Genomic DNA, 19524 nt, shown 5'->3' on the forward strand with positions numbered 1-19524 from the left:
GTAGTTAGACATAGGAGTCTGGAATTCAGGACTAGATGCATGAATTTGGGAGTTTGGGGCACAGAGGTAGCATTTGAAGCGCTGCAACTATGAATGAGGTCATTTAGGGATTGAGTGTAAGCAGAAGAATACAGGCACCCCAATGTTAAGAGATTAGAGCTTTAAAAAAAAACAAAAAATCTTGAAAGGACTGAGAAGGGACAACCAGTGACAAAAGAGGAAAACCAGGAAACCATGTTGTCTGAGCGCCAAATGAACAGAGTGATTCAAGAGTCATCCAGGTATGATACATGCTTTTGATACATCAAGTAGGAAAGTAAGATGTTATATTTCTTTCCCAAAATAGTAAATCCTCCAAAACTGAAATAGAGAAAAACAGAAAGATACCAGTTGGCATTCACTTGTCAGTGATAGAGTAAAACCAGAAGTTATAACAATATTATCTAATATAAGTATTTTATTGATTTTCATTACGTGTATGCTATTCCAGAGCATCACATCTTCCTTTTAATACCCACATGAAACAATCTTTCAGAGAACACAGCAATTCTCTTGGGCAGCATTAATTTTAAATGAAAACCTATTAAGTTGTCTTACCAAGCTGAGACTGCCTGAAACAACCAGTGTCTCCCATTCAGCTGCCACCCTTTTCTCAAAAATGCAAGTCTGGCATAATTTTAAGAGTAAAGATGGTTTAAAGCGCATCCAATTTCCAAAATAGAATGGGCACAAGTGCCAACGTTCACGGAGGGCTTAGAGAAAGTTAGATCCGTGGACTGTGAGCTCCGGGAAGGGAAAGGCTCACCTACCACAAAGTAGACGCTCAACAAATACTTTTGACTTAACTTTGGAAGAGCTGCGTTTTACAACGGGGCAAAGGCGAACTCCAGGGCACTGCGCCCTCCAGGACGCTGTTGCATTCCCACGCAATACCGCACGCCGAGAAGGGATCCCGCCCGTTAGGTCGCACCCGGGTAGGTAAAGGCAATGCGGGTCGCGGCACACCGCATTCCGAACCCTAAGGGCTCACCTGCCTCCGGAGTGGGGAAGAAGCGCGTCTGCGGCCGCCTCAGAGTAAGCGTCCCCGCACAGCCCTCGCCTCGCCACCGGACACTACCTGAAGCAGAGGGTTCCCTGCGCTGGGGAAGGAGGACCCGGGAAGGAGCGGCGCTCTCACTGGGTGTCTTCGGTCTCGGAGTCGCAGCCGCCACAGTTCTCTCAGGTGCTCCCCAGCGGACTGGGTGTGCGCACGCTCCCGCCTCGTCGCTTAGCAACCTGCGAAGCTGTCCTGTCCTCCCGGCATATCAATTTTCCCCGCCCCTCCAGAGCGTGAATAGGTTTTTTTAAAAAAGATTTTGTTTCCGGGTCGACCCAGCTTTACGCAGCGGAAGATCTTTTTACCTCCTACGTTTACCCTTGGGGGAGCATAAAGTCTCAGTGGTCCGCGTGTGGGTGGTGTCGCTAAGGGGTTGGTCTCTCCTCCCTCGACTACACACGCCGTTCCTCCCGCCAATTGCAGGGCGCCAACAGGCAAGTCTTTTCCTCCCGAACCCAAACCATCCGCTTGCAATCGTCCTCCAATCCGAGCGTCTCGTCCTCCGGGACTACTTTGCAATCGCCGAAGAGTGCCGGGAGAGGGCCGTGAGAAGACACTCTGATCTCGGGAAGTGTAGTTCGACGTTTGAAGGAAACGCTTTAGAGATTGCGCCAGAACCGGGGCAACGTAGACTACACTTCCCAGAGGGCGCCGCGGTCGGGAGCGGAGCCTTTTCTAGCGGACACCTGCGCTCGTCCTCCCCGAGTCTGGTCCTCGGTAGAGGTGACCTGACTCCCTGACGCTCGTTTTGCAGGTGCTGCAATTGTCTGCGCAGTTCTCAATCATGGTGAGTGTGGGCCCCAGACCCCTGCTCACCTCCGGCCTTCGCTCCCTTGTGTGGGGTTTCTTGGCCCATGAGGGACTTTTGGGAGGCAGCTGTGCAAGGCGCTGTCCTTGGCGCCCCGACTCATCTTAAGGGGATTGTGGCAGTAACCCGGTGATGGAGAAGTCACTGACCTTGGAGAGGCACGATCTCAGTCCTGCTGCATGGCGGGGAGACAAAGTACGAGACTGCGGGTTTTTTCCGAAGGACAATGGGGTTTGAAAAGGATGATAAGGTTTGATATGGGAGGGTAAGGTTGTGTCCTAAACCCTTTTTCTCCTCATACGCCCACAGTGTTTTTAAGGGCTTTTGTCATAAAGCCCTTGAAAGCAAAAGGCCATTGATTATAATGGTAATATTCACCAGGTGCTCCAGATTACGATCTACGTTTTCAGGAGACGTGTTTCCGCCATATCTAATTTCACAATATGTTCTTTAAAACCTGTCCATTGACCTCCTTTTGTAACGCCAGGACATGTTGAAGTGGTGGCATCATTAGCCAAATAACTACTGCAGATATTCTTTACTGATCTGTATGTTATGAATTCCAGAAGCACTACTTGTAACTGTAATACAATGTAACCATCTTGTTATGGAAGACCTGGATACCTGGATCTCCATATCTTGTCTCTGCTAAAAGGGAGAGGGTGCTGAGGGAACTCTGACGTAGGAATAATCTAGGCACTATTTGAAGGTGACATTAGCCATCAGACTGAGAGAAATCACTTCGTTACTTGTGTTACAGTTGAGACTGTTTTTTCTTCTCTATCTCCAAAATAGTAAAATGGATGGGTAGTATATGGGGACATGTTTGAACGAATTGGAAATTTTCCAGAACCTGAAAAGAGATGCTTTCAAGGCAAGGACATTACTCCTTCTGCCTTTTTAGGGGTGACAATGGGGACAACTACTAATTCCCAGTAAGTAGTAAACCTAGGTTTCCTACTTATTTTGTCAGATAACATAGTCATTGAAATTATGGTTTCAGTGGTTTCTGTTGTAATAATCTTAGCAAGAAAGCAAGGTAGTTATTATCAGAGAACCTTGGACTTTATAATTTTGGAATAAGATGGGACCTTTTTACAGATCATCTTGACAAACTCCCCCACTTCAAATCTTAAAATTGAGTTTATTTAGACCCAGAGAGAATGAATATTACTTGCTTAAGGTCACACAACAGTTTGCTCCAAGAGTCTCACAGTCTTTCCATTTTGCCATATTGTGTCTTAATACTTACCAGGTCATTCTGAAAATTTATTTTTAGTAGCTGAGATTCTGGATGAGCATACCAGCTCATACTGCGTGTACAAACAACTATTTTATCAGCATGTAGATTCGTGATAACTTTATTCCTTGTAATCCAAAATATTAGAATTCTAGAATTAGAAGGGAAGTTGGAGATTATTTTATCTACTCTTCAAATATACCTGGTGAGGTCAAATGATTTTTCCAAAATCACAGAGAGCTCCTGGGCCCCAGATTTTTGTATTGTTTTTGCTACACGGCAGCCCAAGCCAGGCCTCACACTGGGAAGGTCACTGGGGTGCCAGATAACACAGAGAAAGTCCTTGAGGAAGAATCCTTCTGTCATTTTGCTGGAACTGACAGCAAACTCAGACATGACTCAGAACCTCCCAACCTCAGGAGAGTGCGTGAACAATCACTGAGTTAGAAAAAAGCCATTTTTTGTAAGCCAATTCAAAGTAATTTTTTAAAGGAGGGAATGTTTTGCTTGTGTCCATAGGGAGTGACAGCAGAATAAACTGTATGAAAGAATCAGAATGATACTACTTGTCTTTTTATAGTATAAAAATACATATAAATTATAAAGTACAAAAGAAACACATAGGTCTGTCTGTGGAATAATAGAGGGAACACTTAAATTCAGTCTTTACAATGGAGAAGTTAGCACATTTGCAAGGCAGAGTCTGCATCTGCAGGAAGGTTATTAGTGCCCTGTCAAGAGCAAAGACATTCCTTCTTTGGATCTTGGCTGACTGCCCAGATATCTGAGCAAAGAATAGTAAGCTGTGTTCGCACTGTAACATTGTGAAAAATCAGCAGGACTCTCCCACCCTCCTGCTTTTCAACTGCAATATTGCAAAAGAGCAGAAAGAACCAAATGTGCACTTTTCTTTCCCTTTTCATCATCAAGCATTCGGACACTAGGCTTCATACTGCCCTTCACAAGATAGAATTACCTACCAGTGGAAGTAATTTCCCCAGAAATACAGAGAGAAACTGCCAAGGTGGAATTAGTAGCTGTTCATTAGTTGGCCACAACCCCTTCACTAAGGACTGTGATACTGTGAACACATTTTTTAGCAGCTAAAATTGACTGCATGATTCTAACCATCTACACGTGACTTTATGGGAAGGTAAGCTTTATGGTGATATTCGGTCTCCCCCATTTCTTATCCCTGCTTGCTGTATATTGAAGTAGTATGTGTTTATATTTTTCTTTACCCTGACCTTCACTCATTCAACAAATATTTGTTGAACACTATGTGGGAGTGCAAATTTGAGTCAAAGGCAGACTGCTCTCAAGGGGGCCTCACAGTCTAGTAGAAAGTAACAAATAATGTATTTTAAATAGAAAACCACAGGCTACTAGAGTCCTTAGAGGAAAATTCTGTAGTGATAATTATAATACTTGCTACATACTGTTCTTAGTGCTTTGTATGTTAACTCTCAATCCTTAAAATTTGTTAGGTAAGCTGCTATTTTTATCTCCATTTTACCATGGGAAACCAATCAGAGGTTATGTAACTTGTCCAAGAGCATACAGTTGATGAGTTGTGGAACTGGGACTTAAACCCAGAAAGAGTGGCTCCTAGGGCTATCTCTTCAATTTCTACTCTCTACTGCCTCTCTAGCCCCGTTTTAGAGAATTGGTTTATCCCCTTGTTTCCTTCAGGTGGTTCACTAATGGATTCCCTGGCCTAAAACAGTACCAAGTATAAGATAAGGATTCAATGGTGTATTGTTTAATGAATGAATTAAATGAGAACAGTTCGTCAGTTGATTTATAAGACAAAATTATTAGAACTAGAGGCAAATAATTTTGCAAACTATTGCTGGAACTATTGTGGTCAGTAAGTTTCCAACCTCAATACAAGTATATATGAATAAAATATTTTAAAATGTTTTTTACAGCATGTTAGTTGTCCTTCCAAACAGTTCTTACTGTTCAAACATTTCCATCTTTGTGGTAGTAGTTTTTACAAGATCCAGCTATTTTTTCAAGCAAATATTTGTGCTCCAACTATGTGCCAGGCATTGTTCTAGGCAGTTGGGATACCACAGTAAATAAAATAGACAAAGGCATGGCACCTTAAGGAGTTTGCATTTTAAAGAGAGAGAGAGGAATAATTTCTTCCTCTATTTCCTTTTTCTCACCTACTCTATTTGGCCTCAAGGGAAGAGGGTAAAATGACAGAATAAAAAACATGTATAGGCCATTAAAGATTTTTCTATAAATATTAATGACTCGTAATAATGGCAGATCAGAACACAAATATTGTATAGTTTTATATATGATAGAAAATAATCATGTACAATAACTTCTAGTGTTTTTATGAATCTAAAGCCTGTTTTGGAACATAAATGTATTTTATTTAAATTGACTTATTTGGGAATTTATCATATTTTGTTTAAATTATTTAGAGAAAAGAAGGCCTGGGGGAAAAGTTGGTGAAGAAAATGGGGAAGAAACCCAGAAGGTCAGGGAGAAACTCTCCATAGTTCCTCCCGCCCCCATTCCCATCCTGGTCACATCTCTGTGAAGAAGAAACATACATAGTCTGCTATGATCAGATTCATTTCTCTACAATAGTTGACACTTCTTTTTTAGTTTTTTCTTTTTTCCCTTTGACTTCTGTGGGTATCAAACTGCTGAATACTGCTGACCTTCAGAGCTTATGGTTAGAAGGTTAAAAGGACACTTCGAGATCATCCATCCTCCTTCCTTCTCAGAAGCATGACATTCATCTGAGAGAATTCTAAATAAAAAAAAAACAAACAAAAAACGTCCATCCCCAGTCAATTCAGCGGGCCATTTCTCCATGTGGGTAGGGATCGAGGTGACACAGTGGACATTTACCCAGCATTGTCGGAGAAAGGAACAGTTCACCTTGATTAAATTTTTCTGTCTGACTAAAATTACCCATTAAATTTCTAAACATTATTGTTTTGTGCTTTTTAACAGAAATATTTCTACTTTTTAAATTCTCTAAGCCCAATTTAACCTTTTTTTCAGTGACTCATGGTTATTATTATACTTTGAATATCAGTTATTTTTGTCCATGTGTCTGTATTTTGTTCAAGGTCTGTTAAAATCTATAGGGCTGCTTCTCTATTATAACTATTGTGCTCTTTGTATTTATTCCCCCTCCTCCCTTTTAAAAATAATTTTCCCTTGGTAGGCACAGTGGCTCATGTCTGTAATCCCAGCACTTTGGGAGGCTGAGGCCAAAGGATCACTTGAGTCCAAGAGTTCAAGAACAGACTAGGCAACACAGTGAGACCCCATCTCTACAAAATTTTAATTTTTAATTAGCCAGGCATGGTGGCATGCACCTATAATTCCAGCTACACAGGAGGCTGAGGCTGGAGGATTGCTTAACCCTGGGAGTTGGAGGCTACTCTGAGTTATGATTGCGCCTCTGTACTCCAGGCTGGGCAACAGAATGAGATCTTGTCTCAAAAAAAAAAGAAAAGAAAAGAAAAATAATTTTCCCTTGGAATCTGGTTGTCAACTGTCATTACATATTGCTGTTGTTATTTATCATTTAATACTAAAATTTATTATAATCCAGATATTATCATTTTCTTATTTTTCTTTCTTCCTAAATAAAAACTAACGGCTATCTTTCCTCTTCCAGGTAGTTAATGTGAAACATGATTAATTATTTTATTAACATGTTTTGGCTCAATGTAAATGGAAAGTTTTAACCACTGTTACTCCTCTTCTTGGGTGTGAAGGGTCCTGTTGAGCAGATAGAAATGGGGGATTTGCATAACAAGGATTTATGAGGCTCTAGTGGCCACCAGGGTTTGGATCAATGTATACCCAGCACATCAACATATTAGGCCTATTTTAGTGGTAAAATATCTCGAAAAAGGTGGGTAAGATTATGTAAGTAACTCCAGGATAACACTTTTAGCTCCCTATACAATGAGAGTTAAATAATACACTGCCAATGGACACATGTTCCATAAGTTGCTTAGTTGATTTGTGCACGCTATATTTACTAGAACAAGTCAATAAGTTAGTTTTCTCCTAATCCAGATGCAAAGAGACTTTAAAATTTTACATTCACTTTTAAAGTGTGTAGTTGTCTTATTAGAGATAAAATCCTAAATATTTTTAGGATAAAGTAGTACTTTTTAATAAGATTTTAAAGGGTCTTTTTCATTTCAGTCTGAACCAATCAGAGTCCTTGTGACTGGAGCAGCTGGTCAAATTGCATATTCACTGCTGTACAGTATTGGAAATGGATCTGTCTTTGGTAAAGACCAGGTAGGGGCAAGTGTTAATAAATCTTAAGTCATTAAAGTAAGAATATTATTAACAAAACCCTGTATTTAGTTGCAGACAAATTAGAAAATGGTGAAAGAATGGGTAATCCCAATAAATGTAATAGACACATTGGTATATATGGAAGCTAGTAAAGTATTTATATGCACCCTTCCTGGCATTGAAAACACTGCAAATCAGAACTATTCCATGTGCTGTATTTAGTTGACTTGGTGCAACCAGCAAGGGTCAGTCAATGGAAGATGTCACTAAGACAGTAACTGTTAAGAGTCATGTGAGAAAGTTGCTTCATCAAAACTTCCTTGTTCATAAATGGTCTTTAGAACCAAAATAGACAGGAAATCTGCTTCTCGGTTGGAAGCAGACATTCCTACTTCCAGCAAGTCTGATTAATGCATACTAATATCCTTTTCTAAAGTATTCATTAATTCAATCTCTTGACCCATGGACACTGTACTTAGCTTTCCATGAGCTGAAATTGACTATACAGCTATTAACAATAAGAACAAGCTGTGGTATATGGCATGTCACTTCAATTTGATGTTTTATCCAGGTACTCATTTAAAATTCAGTAATGATGATTCCTCTCACTGTGTCGATTAGCAAACCATTGCTGGTTTTGTAGCATTCCTTTTTCTGAAAGTGGCATAGTGTTAGATCCTTGATCTCCTAAAGTGATTATTACTATGACTAATTAATAGGAATCGTATACATACCAAATAAAAGCTATGTGAGATTTTTTGTGACTAAATGACATAACCTACACTGACAGATGCTGTCTTTGCTATTTGGCAGCCTATAATTCTTGTGCTGTTGGATATCACCCCCATGATGGGTGTCCTGGACGGTGTCCTGATGGAACTGCAAGACTGTGCCCTTCCTCTCCTAAAAGGTGAGCTAGAGACTAGAGAAGAAGGGGTTTTATAGTATTTTACACCTTACAAAAAATAGGTTTTACATTTTTGTTAAAGGCTCTCAATTAGAAGTTATTTTATTAAAGTATTTATTTTTGTTTTTGGAACTACAACTAATTATTAAGAGGTATACCAACAATAAATACAGGTAAAAGCAAGAAATAACCAATGTCAGGTAGGTAAAAGACTATACTTTTCTCCCCCAACATGTCTATATATAATTTATTATACTAATTAAGTATAATATTACAAAAGGGTTATACACCTAAGATTGTCTACACAGTCTCACACATTGTAAACAATGGAGACACAATTGTCTATATTGTGTTGTTATTTATAGTCTGTTTAAGTGGTAATAATAGCATCGTGTAATGGAAAACTTGCTCAATTTTGAAGGGTGTCCTCCAGAACCATACACTGCTCTGCAAGTTGATCCCTCATATACGGTCCCATTCCATCTGCCAGTCATCAGGTTGAGACGTGTAAATTATCCTAATCATACTGTATGGTTTGAAAAAACCCACAAAAGTTCAGCTAAGTGCCTTTGAGAATCATTGAACTGTTACACAAATGTAAGGCATAAGTCTTAAATTTCATTGAAAGTTTCATTAAAATATAAACTAATTTGAATATTTATATTTAGCTATACTTTCATTGTGGTCTTTTTCTTTTGGTAAGGATTAATTAATGATACTCTCCTGGAAGTTTGCACACAGCAAAATGCATATACATCCCAAGGAAAACCTTCCTCAAAATTCTCATATCTTCCTGTCTGAAGTTGTGAATGAAATAAAATAAATTCTCATCTCTGTCCAATAAACATTTACTACAAGGATACTCTATCATCTAACTCATTTAAAAAAAAAAAAAAAAAGAATACATGGCCCTGCCCAAGCTATTCAGTTGATTACAGTTAGCTTGTCTTCTGGCAGATGTGACTATGACAGGAAAGGTAAGGTTCAGCAAATAAGGATGTGTGGCTGGAAAGATGAAGATGGATTTTTTTCCCCCTCCAATTGGTGCTCCTGCATATGCCCTTTTGGGGGCTCATAGCAGCCTGACTATGCTACAACTTCACTGGCCTACGAATTTACCACTGAAAATGCTAAATCTTGTTCATGGCCTTTTTAATACAGTCAACAAAAGAAAGCAATGATATACATTCTTTTGTCAAATAGCAAGTGGTGTGTGCTTATTGGATTAACACTGTATCATAGTGGTTGAACTCTGGACTGACCTAGGCTAGAATTACAGCCCCACTATCTTTTGATGGCAGCTAGTTAATCCCTAAACCTCAGCATCTCTGTCTTTAAAATGTGAAGAGTAAATTTGCTAATAATATAAATCTCTTAGCATTATCCCTGGCATAAAACTTTTAAAAAATATTTATTATTTTTTAATTTATGATTGGTATCTTAGACTTTAAAGTAATTGTAATTTAAAGGTTAGATGACTTAGTTGTGTTATCTGTGGTAATTAGTGTAATAATTGTTACTTCAAAAGTTATACCTTGTATCACATATAATTATAAAAGATAAAAGCTGTGTAATATTTGTAATGAAGATTATTGAAATAGGAAAAGCAAAATTAATTTATCAATATTTCTGCTGATGTTATGATTGTTAAATTAATATCATATATTATCTTTCTTTTCTTAGGCCCCTGAAATGTATATCAATGTGATATGTAAAAGTGAGCACTTGCTATGAGTAAAAGAATTAACGGGTAGATTCATTATGAAAAAGAAAACTTCAGACTTTGATGTTTAAGTAGTTCTGCATATTTATTGCCATGTCCACAGATGTTATCGCAACAGATAAAGAAGAGGTTGCCTTCAAAGACCTGGATGTGGCCATTCTCGTGGGCTCCATGCCAAGAAGGGAAGGCATGGAGAGGAAAGATTTACTGAAAGCAAATGTGAAAATCTTCAAATCCCAGGGTGCAGCCTTGGAGAAATATGCCAAGAAGTCAGTGAAGGTGACCACTGCTTTATTTTATGGGGTTTTTCCTTATTAGCATTTGAAACTTAGGCTTTCAGTATCTATAGGTGAAAATAAAATTGTTTGCCCTCTTTTTTCCAGTTCCGTGCAATCATCAGTAAACACAGATAGTGAGTTTTGCTTGATAAGCTCTCCCTTTCTGGGCTTTTTTTCTTAGAGTTTAGAAATTGGTATTTAGAGTGCTGAAAAATATTTTGCCTATTACTATGACATGGAAATTTAATATTCTTTCTTAAACGTATAAAGAAGGGGCAGAACTTTTTGCTGTGTGTGGGAGTATTTGTTCAGACACTTGGATTTGTGTGTGATTGTGGAGGGAGACAGCTATAGGATGTGTTTATTCTCAGCAGTAGGAGATGGTGGCCTCTGAATGGTCAGATTTTCTCAATGCAGAGAAATTTTAATATGCTTGTCTCTTGAGGAATTAAGTCAGTATGACTTCCTTTTCTATCTCTTTGTGTTGAAGCTATTTTGTTTCTATATCTTAATATTACTGTAAGCCTTCTTTTACCAATCAACTATCAATTAATTAGAACTTATTGTCACAGCAAAAAGGCTTGCTGGTTAGGGGTTTTACTGATGTCCATACACTTTCCTATCCTGACTTCAAAAAAAGGTAAAAGAAAATTTTATAAGATTTTTAAAGTTGCCAGTTATAGCGTTCTATCTATGACGCTTCATAGATGTCTGCATTTTTGCTTTCTGTGGACTTCATTTTAAATAGTTAACTTGTATTTTCTGTAATCACTAACAGAAAATAATAGAAATGAGTTCAATAGAAATCCATAGGTCTTTTAGTAAAAGATTACAAAGTTGTTCAGACTGCTAAAATTCAGGCTGTTTAGAGTTGTAGTACTGCTAGCACTGGGGAAATTTGGGGGGGGGAAATATTCACTAACCCTGTAGGACTTAGAGGCGGTGGACTACCTTGTCTGCAGCTTGCTCAGATGAAGCAAAAAAGACTAAAGATACTATGTGCATGTGGATAGAGGAGAGAGAGAGGGAGCCAATTGGAGAATCTGGGTAAAGAAGGTATAGGAATTGGTCTTTATAATATGCTTGCAGCTTTTCTATAAATTTGATATTTCAAAATAATTTTTTAAAAGATTGTTATATTTTCAAAAGGCCATGTATACATTTTCCTATGCTGTATTGTATTTGATGTTTCCCACACCTCTCCAATGCAAAAAATAGCCTGAAATGTTTTATCCCAAAGATTGATTGAGTAGATGAGGGGCTAGTAATCTATATTTTAGCAAATAGCCCAGGTAATTCTTAGGATTAGACAGGCTTGAGAAACATTTTTAATTCACAGAGACAAATCATTGTCTAAAATAAACTATTCAATTAGAATTTCTTTTCTTAGACTACTTTTATAAGAAGGAAAATTTGATGAATAAATCAAACCAAGATAGAGCCTTAGATTACTTGGGGTTTTTTTAATGTGCGTATGTGGCAAGTAGATAAATGCTCTGTCTCTGTTTTGGCACAAAAACAAAATAGAAATGCCTTAGGTCTTAGATATTGCTACCTGGACAGTGACTTACGAACATAATGGTGGCTCTATTAAAGAAATGTTTTCAGTAGTCACACCAAACACTAACAAGGAAAAAAAGTTTAGAAAGGAGGATAGAAACCTACTACAAACTACAGTAGTAACTATACTGTGTATATTTAGCTCATACAAACTTGATACAAAGGCAATTTGTTCACATTTTTCAGTCAAATTCTAAGATAGTTGAATTAATAAGTATATAGTCTGTAACTCTTCTGTGCCTCCCACCCATCCCAGGTGATTGTTGTGGGTAACCCAGCCAATACCAACTGCCTGACTGCCTCCAAGTCAGCTCCATCCATCCCCAAGGAGAACTTCAGTTGCTTGACTCGTTTGGATCACAACCGAGCTAAATCTCAAGTAAGAAAAAATGCGTTTTAAATCTTATGAATGTTCAACTTGAAAACCTTATTTTCTCACTTTTAAAATAAATGAATCTTAGTTTGTGCTTTTGTATTGTTATTTTTGTTTAGGAGGAAACTATTTTATTGAATTAAAAGTAAATTATTATTAAATTTCTTAGGGAGTCTTTAAATCTATTCTCTTGAAGACTCAGAGGCTGGACTTCCCACTTAATTTTATCTTCAACCATATCTCAATTGCTAACTATAATTAAATGCAATTGCTAATGTTCTGCTACACTAGTTAAAAATTAGCTACTAGTGTAAATCATTCACATAATGGTACATAACTTAATTTTGCCTGATATATAGATGATCATAAAACCAAAGGCTTGGGCTTTGTATGTTTGTGTGGTTCTGCTTCCTTTTTCTCTGCAGCTAAGAAATCAAATTCAGATTTTAGTTTTCAATTTTATATTTAATTTCATTTTCAGTTTTCTGTCCTTTTAATATTCTATGGGTGTCCATAAAATTTCCTACTTTCACTACGTAGGAGCTAAACTTTAATTGTTGTTAATTTCCCTTACCCCTTGGAGCCTTAGCTAAATATGCCAAGGAACTAGTGACCAGGGAATTAACAATAGCTTTTCAAAAAATTAGAAGCCAAGCCACTCATCTGAGCCAGCTTCCTAGGCTTCCACAGATGTAACTGGTCTTGGTTCCCCTAGAAATCATGATAAATTTCTACTTCTCAGACATAACCTCTTTCCTTTGTCCTAGCACTTTTGTAGACATCCCTCCTCATCCATGGGTCATCACTGCTAGATGTGTGGGAGTTAGTGCTTTTTCTTCTAGAGAATAGAATTTTGTTTAGTTTCAAGAAAATTATATTTAACCAGAAGATGGGTGTGAGGTCTAAGTTGAAAAACCATGCCTTAAACTGAGAATTGATGATCTTTCAGCTCTAGAATGCCTAGTGAAAGAGCAAAGAATTTACATTTGGTAAGCTTCTACTATAGGTTGAACACTTCACATGTAATTTTTTCATTTAATTTTTATAGTAACTATATGAGGTACCTCTTATTAATAATCCCTATTTTACAAGTAAGAAACTTGAGGCACAAAGAAGTCAGGGAACCTGCTCAGAGTCATACAGCTAGTAAATGATGGAGCCACCTAGATTTGCCTGACTCCAAATCCTTATATATGTTCTTACCTAATGGTATCAAGTGACCTAAGTCTACTTATTATCTCTGATACCTTGAGAAAGTCTATTCAAACTATAAAATGGATTAATAATTATATCTACCTCAGAGAGTTGTTATGAGAATTAGATAAGATCTATTTCAAGCCCTTAGCATGGTGCCTGCACATAGTAAAATGCAATAAAGGTTGGCTGCTATTATTATTGATTTTGTTTTTATTATTAAGAGGGATATAGCCTAAACATTCCAGTTAACTTAGAGGGTCAGTGGATAACAAGCTTAAAATGCTGAGAGGCGCTTTGAACTATGAGCTGGGTCTGGTGGCTGGGAAGGAATGAGAGTTTGTTTGAATGATTGGAGATTTGGGTACTATGGGGCCCTTAAAAAGGAAAAGATACCATACATGTTGCAGTTGTAAACTCTGGATTACCAAATGGTTACTTACTTAGTTCCTAGGGAGAAAGAGGTAAAATGAGGACTCTGACAAACCTCCTTCTTTGCTGCTTCACCTGAGGCCTTGGTGAAGGCAGGCTTTGGAAAATTCTGCTTCCAGAGATACCACTAAGTGACAGTTTGTTCCACTGCCTGAAACTGCTTTCCTTATGGGGGCAAAAGTCTGAATAAGCAAAGCGAGGAGAAAGAAGCAGTCTCATCAAACTTTAACCATCACATTTGGCACATGTTCTTTGTTTCTTACAGGCCCTTGGTTAGATACTTTTTCAGCAGGTCAATCTGACACAGAGCTTTTAGGAAGTTTTCAAAGCAGTTTCTTCCTCTAACAGAAGTTGTTTATCCAGTGAGAAAAATAACAAGCCCAAAGATAAGTTGTCTTACATGAAAGGTCACTAGTCTTACATAATTTGTTGAAATTCAGAGACCTTAGTTACTTAGTAACTGTTTTATCATCTGTAGAACTCCCCTGTACATTTGTAAACCAAACCTGTGTATATGTCTACTGACAAGGTAATTTGACAATACCAGTTAGCTGATACCAGGGGGAGGAAAATTACTGAGGGAAGAAACTTTAACAGATCAAATGACAGATATGAGTATCTAAGGGAGCAAGGAACTATTATACCAGGTATGTGTTAATTTAGACTAGCTATGACATGAATGATATTTAGAAATTACATCTGCTGAGTGCAAAGTACCTGGCCTTTGCTATTCAGACAGAAGTAGATTAGCTCAAGAGATCAAAGGAGCAAGAGGTAGGCAAAAAGAACAAAGGAAGTAAAAGGAGCCAAGGAGGCCTGAAGGAGGAGAGGCCTGGAGGCATTTTGTCTTCATTGTACTTTGGAGCAATTGAAGCTGACATTCAGAAGAGTTATTGGCTCTAAATTCTTTGTAATATATATCTTGGGTTATTTGCCCAAGGTATAAGTTTTCTTTTTTCTCTACAATGGTAGCTAAATACATATAAGTGTAAATGTAAGTATAAGTGCAGTTTTTCCCAAGTCCTTTCAGATAAGAAAATGGTATGCATTGAACAGCATGCCACTCTATCTACCCCATAGGCTGAGCAGATTAACAGCTGGATACCCCAGAAACCAACCATCTGATATTATAGTTAATAGTCCCAATACTTGCAAGACTCTATATGAAACAGGGATTAAGTCAGAGGTGATTTAAAAACGTCACAAACAAATAATTTTTTTAATTAATTTTTTAGATCATCTGTTTTAGGATTTAAGAAATGAATCTCAACTGGTTTAAGGGTCAGAGTGAAAGTAAAGACAACTTACTCCTTACTTAACTGAATAAATTAGTGTGAAGGCCAGTCAAGTCATTGCAAACACTTTAGCAGCCTTTTTTCCATCTTTATCCTTTTTGATTAGTTGGTTGGCTGGTTGGTTAATTGTTTTGTTTTGTTTTTTACTTTTTATTTTGGAATAATTATAGACTCAGAAGAAGGTGCAAACATAGCACAGGAGGAGTCCCATGTACCCATCCCCACCTTCTTCCATTGGTGGCATCTTATAAAACTATAGAGCATTATCAAAACCAGGGTTGATTTTGACTAAACTATACACAATGCTATTAACTAAACTTACTCAGATTTGACCAGTTTTTATATTCATCGTTTTTTATATATCTTTGTGAATGATTCTATGACATTTAATCACATTTATAGATTCCTATAACTACCGTCATAATCAAGGTACAGATTTTCTCCACCACCCACAAAAGAACTCTTTCATAACTCTCCCTTTATAGTCGCACCTCCCTGTCCTTCCCTAAGCCCTGACAACCATCTGTCTGCTTCCCTCCTATAATTTTGTCATTTTGAGAACATTACAAAAATGGAATCATGCAGTAAGGAACCTTTTGAGATTGGCTTTTTAAAATTCAGTTTAAGACCTGTAATATACATCTAAGTCATTATATGGTAAATGTTCACATAGAACTTTGGTGTAGTGCTGCTTTTATTTATTTGTGCTAAAGCTGTGGACTCTGGCACAACTAATTTTTTCTCCCATTCTTACTGTTACACAAAGAAAAGAAAAATTACCCACATTGTCACTGACTAATCAACTTCTTAAAATTTTTTCCCACATTCCCTTCCACATCATAAATTCTGCTTTCTACTTAGGAAAAAATTATATGTATACCAAACTGTAATTTATTTCTTTTCTGCACAGAAACTTACAGACAAATAACAGAATAGACAAGCTGATTTTATTTTAAATATTTCGAGAGATAACTTTCTAACTCTTTTTGTGGCTACTGTACTACATGTGATGACAAGGTATTGCAGGATCGTAAAGTGCTTTCTGAACCTACAGCTAGAGATGGTTACATCTGTTATATTTGTGTGTGTGTGTGTGTGTGTGTATATACACCTCTTTCCTTTAGTTCCCTAATCTATAAAATGAGAACACTCATACTTTGGTAATCTGAGTCCCATGCAACTCCAAAATTTCATATGTAGAATTATTTGAAAATTAATTTGTATATGGTACATAATAAAAATTTCACCTAAATATGGAGAAAGTACCTAAATACCTGATTGCTCAGAAGTACTGAGGAAACATCTCCAAGTAAGCATGAGTACTGAAACAAAGATCGTATTTATGTCTTCAAGTAATATTAATCTCTTGGTTGATGTTTTACATTGGATAACCTACTGTACTAATAAGTTAATCAAACTATAGGATGCTCTCTATAACTCTTGTGTTCTCTTGAAGTTTCAGAAGCTTTTTATCTTTACTTAAGGACATTTGTTAAATAGGTCACAATTGGAAATAAAAAGCATTTGTCTAAGTAATGTATTTGTTTTAAATTTAACTAGATTGCTCTTAAACTTGGTGTGACTGCTGATGATGTAAAGAACGTCATTATCTGGGGAAACCATTCCTCGACTCAGTATCCAGATGTCAACCATGCCAAGGTGAAGTTGCAAGGAAAGGAAGTTGGTGTTTATGAAGCTCTGAAAGACGACAGCTGGCTCAAAGGAGAATTCATCACAGTAAGAAAAATCTGTGAGCCCCCTTACCAGCCAAGCATAAAGAACTCTTGTGAGACACATAACGTTTTCTGATCTGTGTGTCTTTCCCAGGGGTGTGAGGGGAAACCTCAAGAAGAGCAGGCCTCTCCCAATCTCTCTGATGGTTGTGTACTTTCTTCTGGGATCGTACTAAGCCAGTCATGATCCCATCTGATCAGTAGTTGAGATTGATTGTCAAAGTGGGAAAAACTAGAGTACCCTCTAGTCATCTGGTTATCTTTATAGCAAGGTCCATTTCTTTGTGTGAAGTGTGGAGAATGCTCTATGGGGTTGTGTAGTTTTCTCTTTTCAAAAAGACTGGTGCTTATAACTGAATTAGGTGAGTGGGGCCAGCACTGGGTACACATTAAGTGGTAGCAGCCATTCACCCTGGGGTCAACTTGGAATCGATGAAAATTTTGCTGTCATAATCAAGTAATACTGCTACCTTTGCCTGCCCCATCCCAGACTGTGCAGCAGCGTGGTGCTGCTGTCATCAAGGCTCGAAAACTATCCAGTGCAATGTCTGCTGCGAAAGCTATCGCTGACCACGTCAGAGACATCTGGTTTGGAACCCCAGAGGTAAGGACTCAGTAATTTACAGGTCACTCTTTTTGATTTTTGTCCCCTGATGCTATAATGTAAAAAGAGCATAGCCTTAACAGTTGGGTTAGGTTCATTTCCCAGTTCAGCTGCCTACTAGTTGAGTGACTTTGGCAGTTTCTAACCTTTTTGAGCTATTGTCATCTTTTACATGACATTTACCACACAGGGTTGTTGAAGGTTAAATGAGATTATGTATGGAAATATACAATATAATGCCTGACACATGGTGGGGGTGACCTTTTTTCTTCTTAAGACTAATATTGGGCCACAGCTTCCTCATTTTAAAATGAGAATTAAGTTTCTCTGGCCTATTTCACATATGATTTGGAACAATGGAATGAAATAATATCCATTAAAGTTATCTTGTCATGGAAGTGCCTGGTGCTGGTGACAATTCCTTATACAGTAATGAAGTTGTGCACATAGTAAGAAAATGTCAACCTGGTTTGATTTTTGTCAGTTCATGTGTTGGTTGTATAAAGCAATCCCTCTGCACCATAACAATGTTAAACATTGTTATTTTTAGGGAGAGTTTGTGTCCATGGGTGTTATCTCTGATGGCAACTCCTATGGTGTTCCCGATGATCTGCTCTACTCATTCCCTGTTGTAATCAAGGTAAGGTATTTTGGAGTTATTTCGCTTCTGTGGGAAAGTAGTTATATGTTCTTCTTAAGAATGGTATATGTAGTCTAGAAGGATGTTCCTTTACTAAATTAGACCTTTTTTTCAAGCTTTAAAATTGTGTGTATTACAACTTCATATCATTAAAAGATTGAAATTAATTTGGAAAGGAAGATTCAACTCTTCCCACTAGACACTTTATGTTTTTATGCTGCTAGTATCAGAGACCTATAAATACTATCTTATTTCCAAATAAAGCAATGGTTCTTGGTATTTTTGCTCTTTTTTAGTAAAAGGCTAAAGATTTATATGATCTGAAGAGAAACCAGAGTATATTGTTGCTCTTTTTTTATAACTGTGCTGAAGTTAATAGCTTTTAAAGATTTTTTTCAGATTTAGTGGGTTTCAAGTTCAAGGGTTAAGTTTTTAATCAGAATTATTTGTTAATTAAGATCTGGATTTTGATTTACTTCTTTAGAATCAGACTTAAAACAGGTATACTTCTAGATACAAGTTCAAGCTAAGTTGCTTACTGGAAGATCAGTTCTAGTTTAATTGTAAATCTCTTATTTGCAATTATTTTCAAACAGAATAAGACCTGGAAGTTTGTTGAAGGTCTCCCTATTAATGATTTCTCACGTGAGAAGATGGATCTTACTGCAAAGGAACTGGCAGAAGAAAAAGAAACTGCTTTTGAGTTTCTTTCCTCTGCCTGACTAGACAATCATTCTGATGTTACTAAATGCTCCAAAGCTGAAGAATCTAAATGTCGTCTTTAAATATAGTACCAAATAATAATAATGCTATACTTAAATTACATGTGAAAAACACCACATTTTAAGATTGTGTGCTTCTTGGTATAGATTTGTGATAGTTCATCATCATGCTGTTAGTGCTGCATTCTAAATAAATATATAATCAAATGAAAGTGACTCAGACTCTAATTTCTAACTGATATTTAGTGTCTATTCAGAAAATGAACTTGTGTGTTTCCCAGCCTACCTAAGGGGTTTTGATTTTTTTTTTTTGTTTTAACCAGAGAAAGGCAGTAAAGCCAGAAAATGTTACAAAAGTAATGCATAAATTTCTTATATTTAAATAGAATAGGGAAACCCACCTTATGATAATGAATGAATCTGTTTCAGGATATATTTTTAAGTATTGCCTGCATTAGGCAAATATTTATTGATATCATATTTTTTAAATCTTAAAGGTTAGTTTATACTTTGTAGATAATTTGATTTTAAGATTAGCTGTTGAGTAAGTAGGTTGCAGATAATACTCTGTTAACAGTTTCATTGGATGAAATTAGAACATATTCATAATAGGAAAAAATGGC

The 19524-nt window shown here is 37.2% G+C and overlaps 2 protein-coding genes across 2 annotated transcripts in view; one reads left to right on the forward strand and one right to left on the reverse strand.

The window, feature by feature from the left end:
- LOC123636962 (WD repeat containing planar cell polarity effector) overlaps positions 1-1535 on the reverse strand; it is a 316119-nt gene extending 314584 nt beyond the window's left edge. The window contains exon 1 of the mRNA XM_045549710.1: positions 1031-1535. The gene's annotated coding sequence lies outside the window, so the exon portion shown is untranslated. The remainder of the gene's footprint in view (positions 1-1030) is intronic.
- MDH1 (malate dehydrogenase 1) lies at positions 1447-19113 on the forward strand. Its single transcript, XM_045549714.1, has 9 exons — positions 1447-1883; positions 7342-7440; positions 8254-8350; positions 10174-10349; positions 12165-12287; positions 16763-16939; positions 17426-17539; positions 18090-18179; positions 18776-19113. Exons 1-9 carry the CDS (start codon positions 1881-1883, stop codon positions 18899-18901), a joined length of 1005 nt encoding a protein of 334 aa, XP_045405670.1. The 5' UTR covers positions 1447-1880; the 3' UTR covers positions 18902-19113.
- The last annotated feature ends 411 nt before the right edge of the window (positions 19114-19524 follow it).

Source organism: Lemur catta, chromosome 4 (assembly GCF_020740605.2).
Source record: "Lemur catta isolate mLemCat1 chromosome 4, mLemCat1.pri, whole genome shotgun sequence".
NCBI lineage: Eukaryota > Metazoa > Chordata > Mammalia > Primates > Lemuridae > Lemur > Lemur catta.

Coding starts and splice junctions, on each gene's coding strand:
- MDH1 (XM_045549714.1), top strand. Junction 7,441..8,253: donor CTGTCTTTGGTAAAGACCAG/GTAGGGGCAAGT, acceptor GCTATTTGGCAG/CCTATAATTCTTGTGCTGTT. Junction 17,540..18,089: donor TCTGGTTTGGAACCCCAGAG/GTAAGGACTCAG, acceptor TGTTATTTTTAG/GGAGAGTTTGTGTCCATGGG.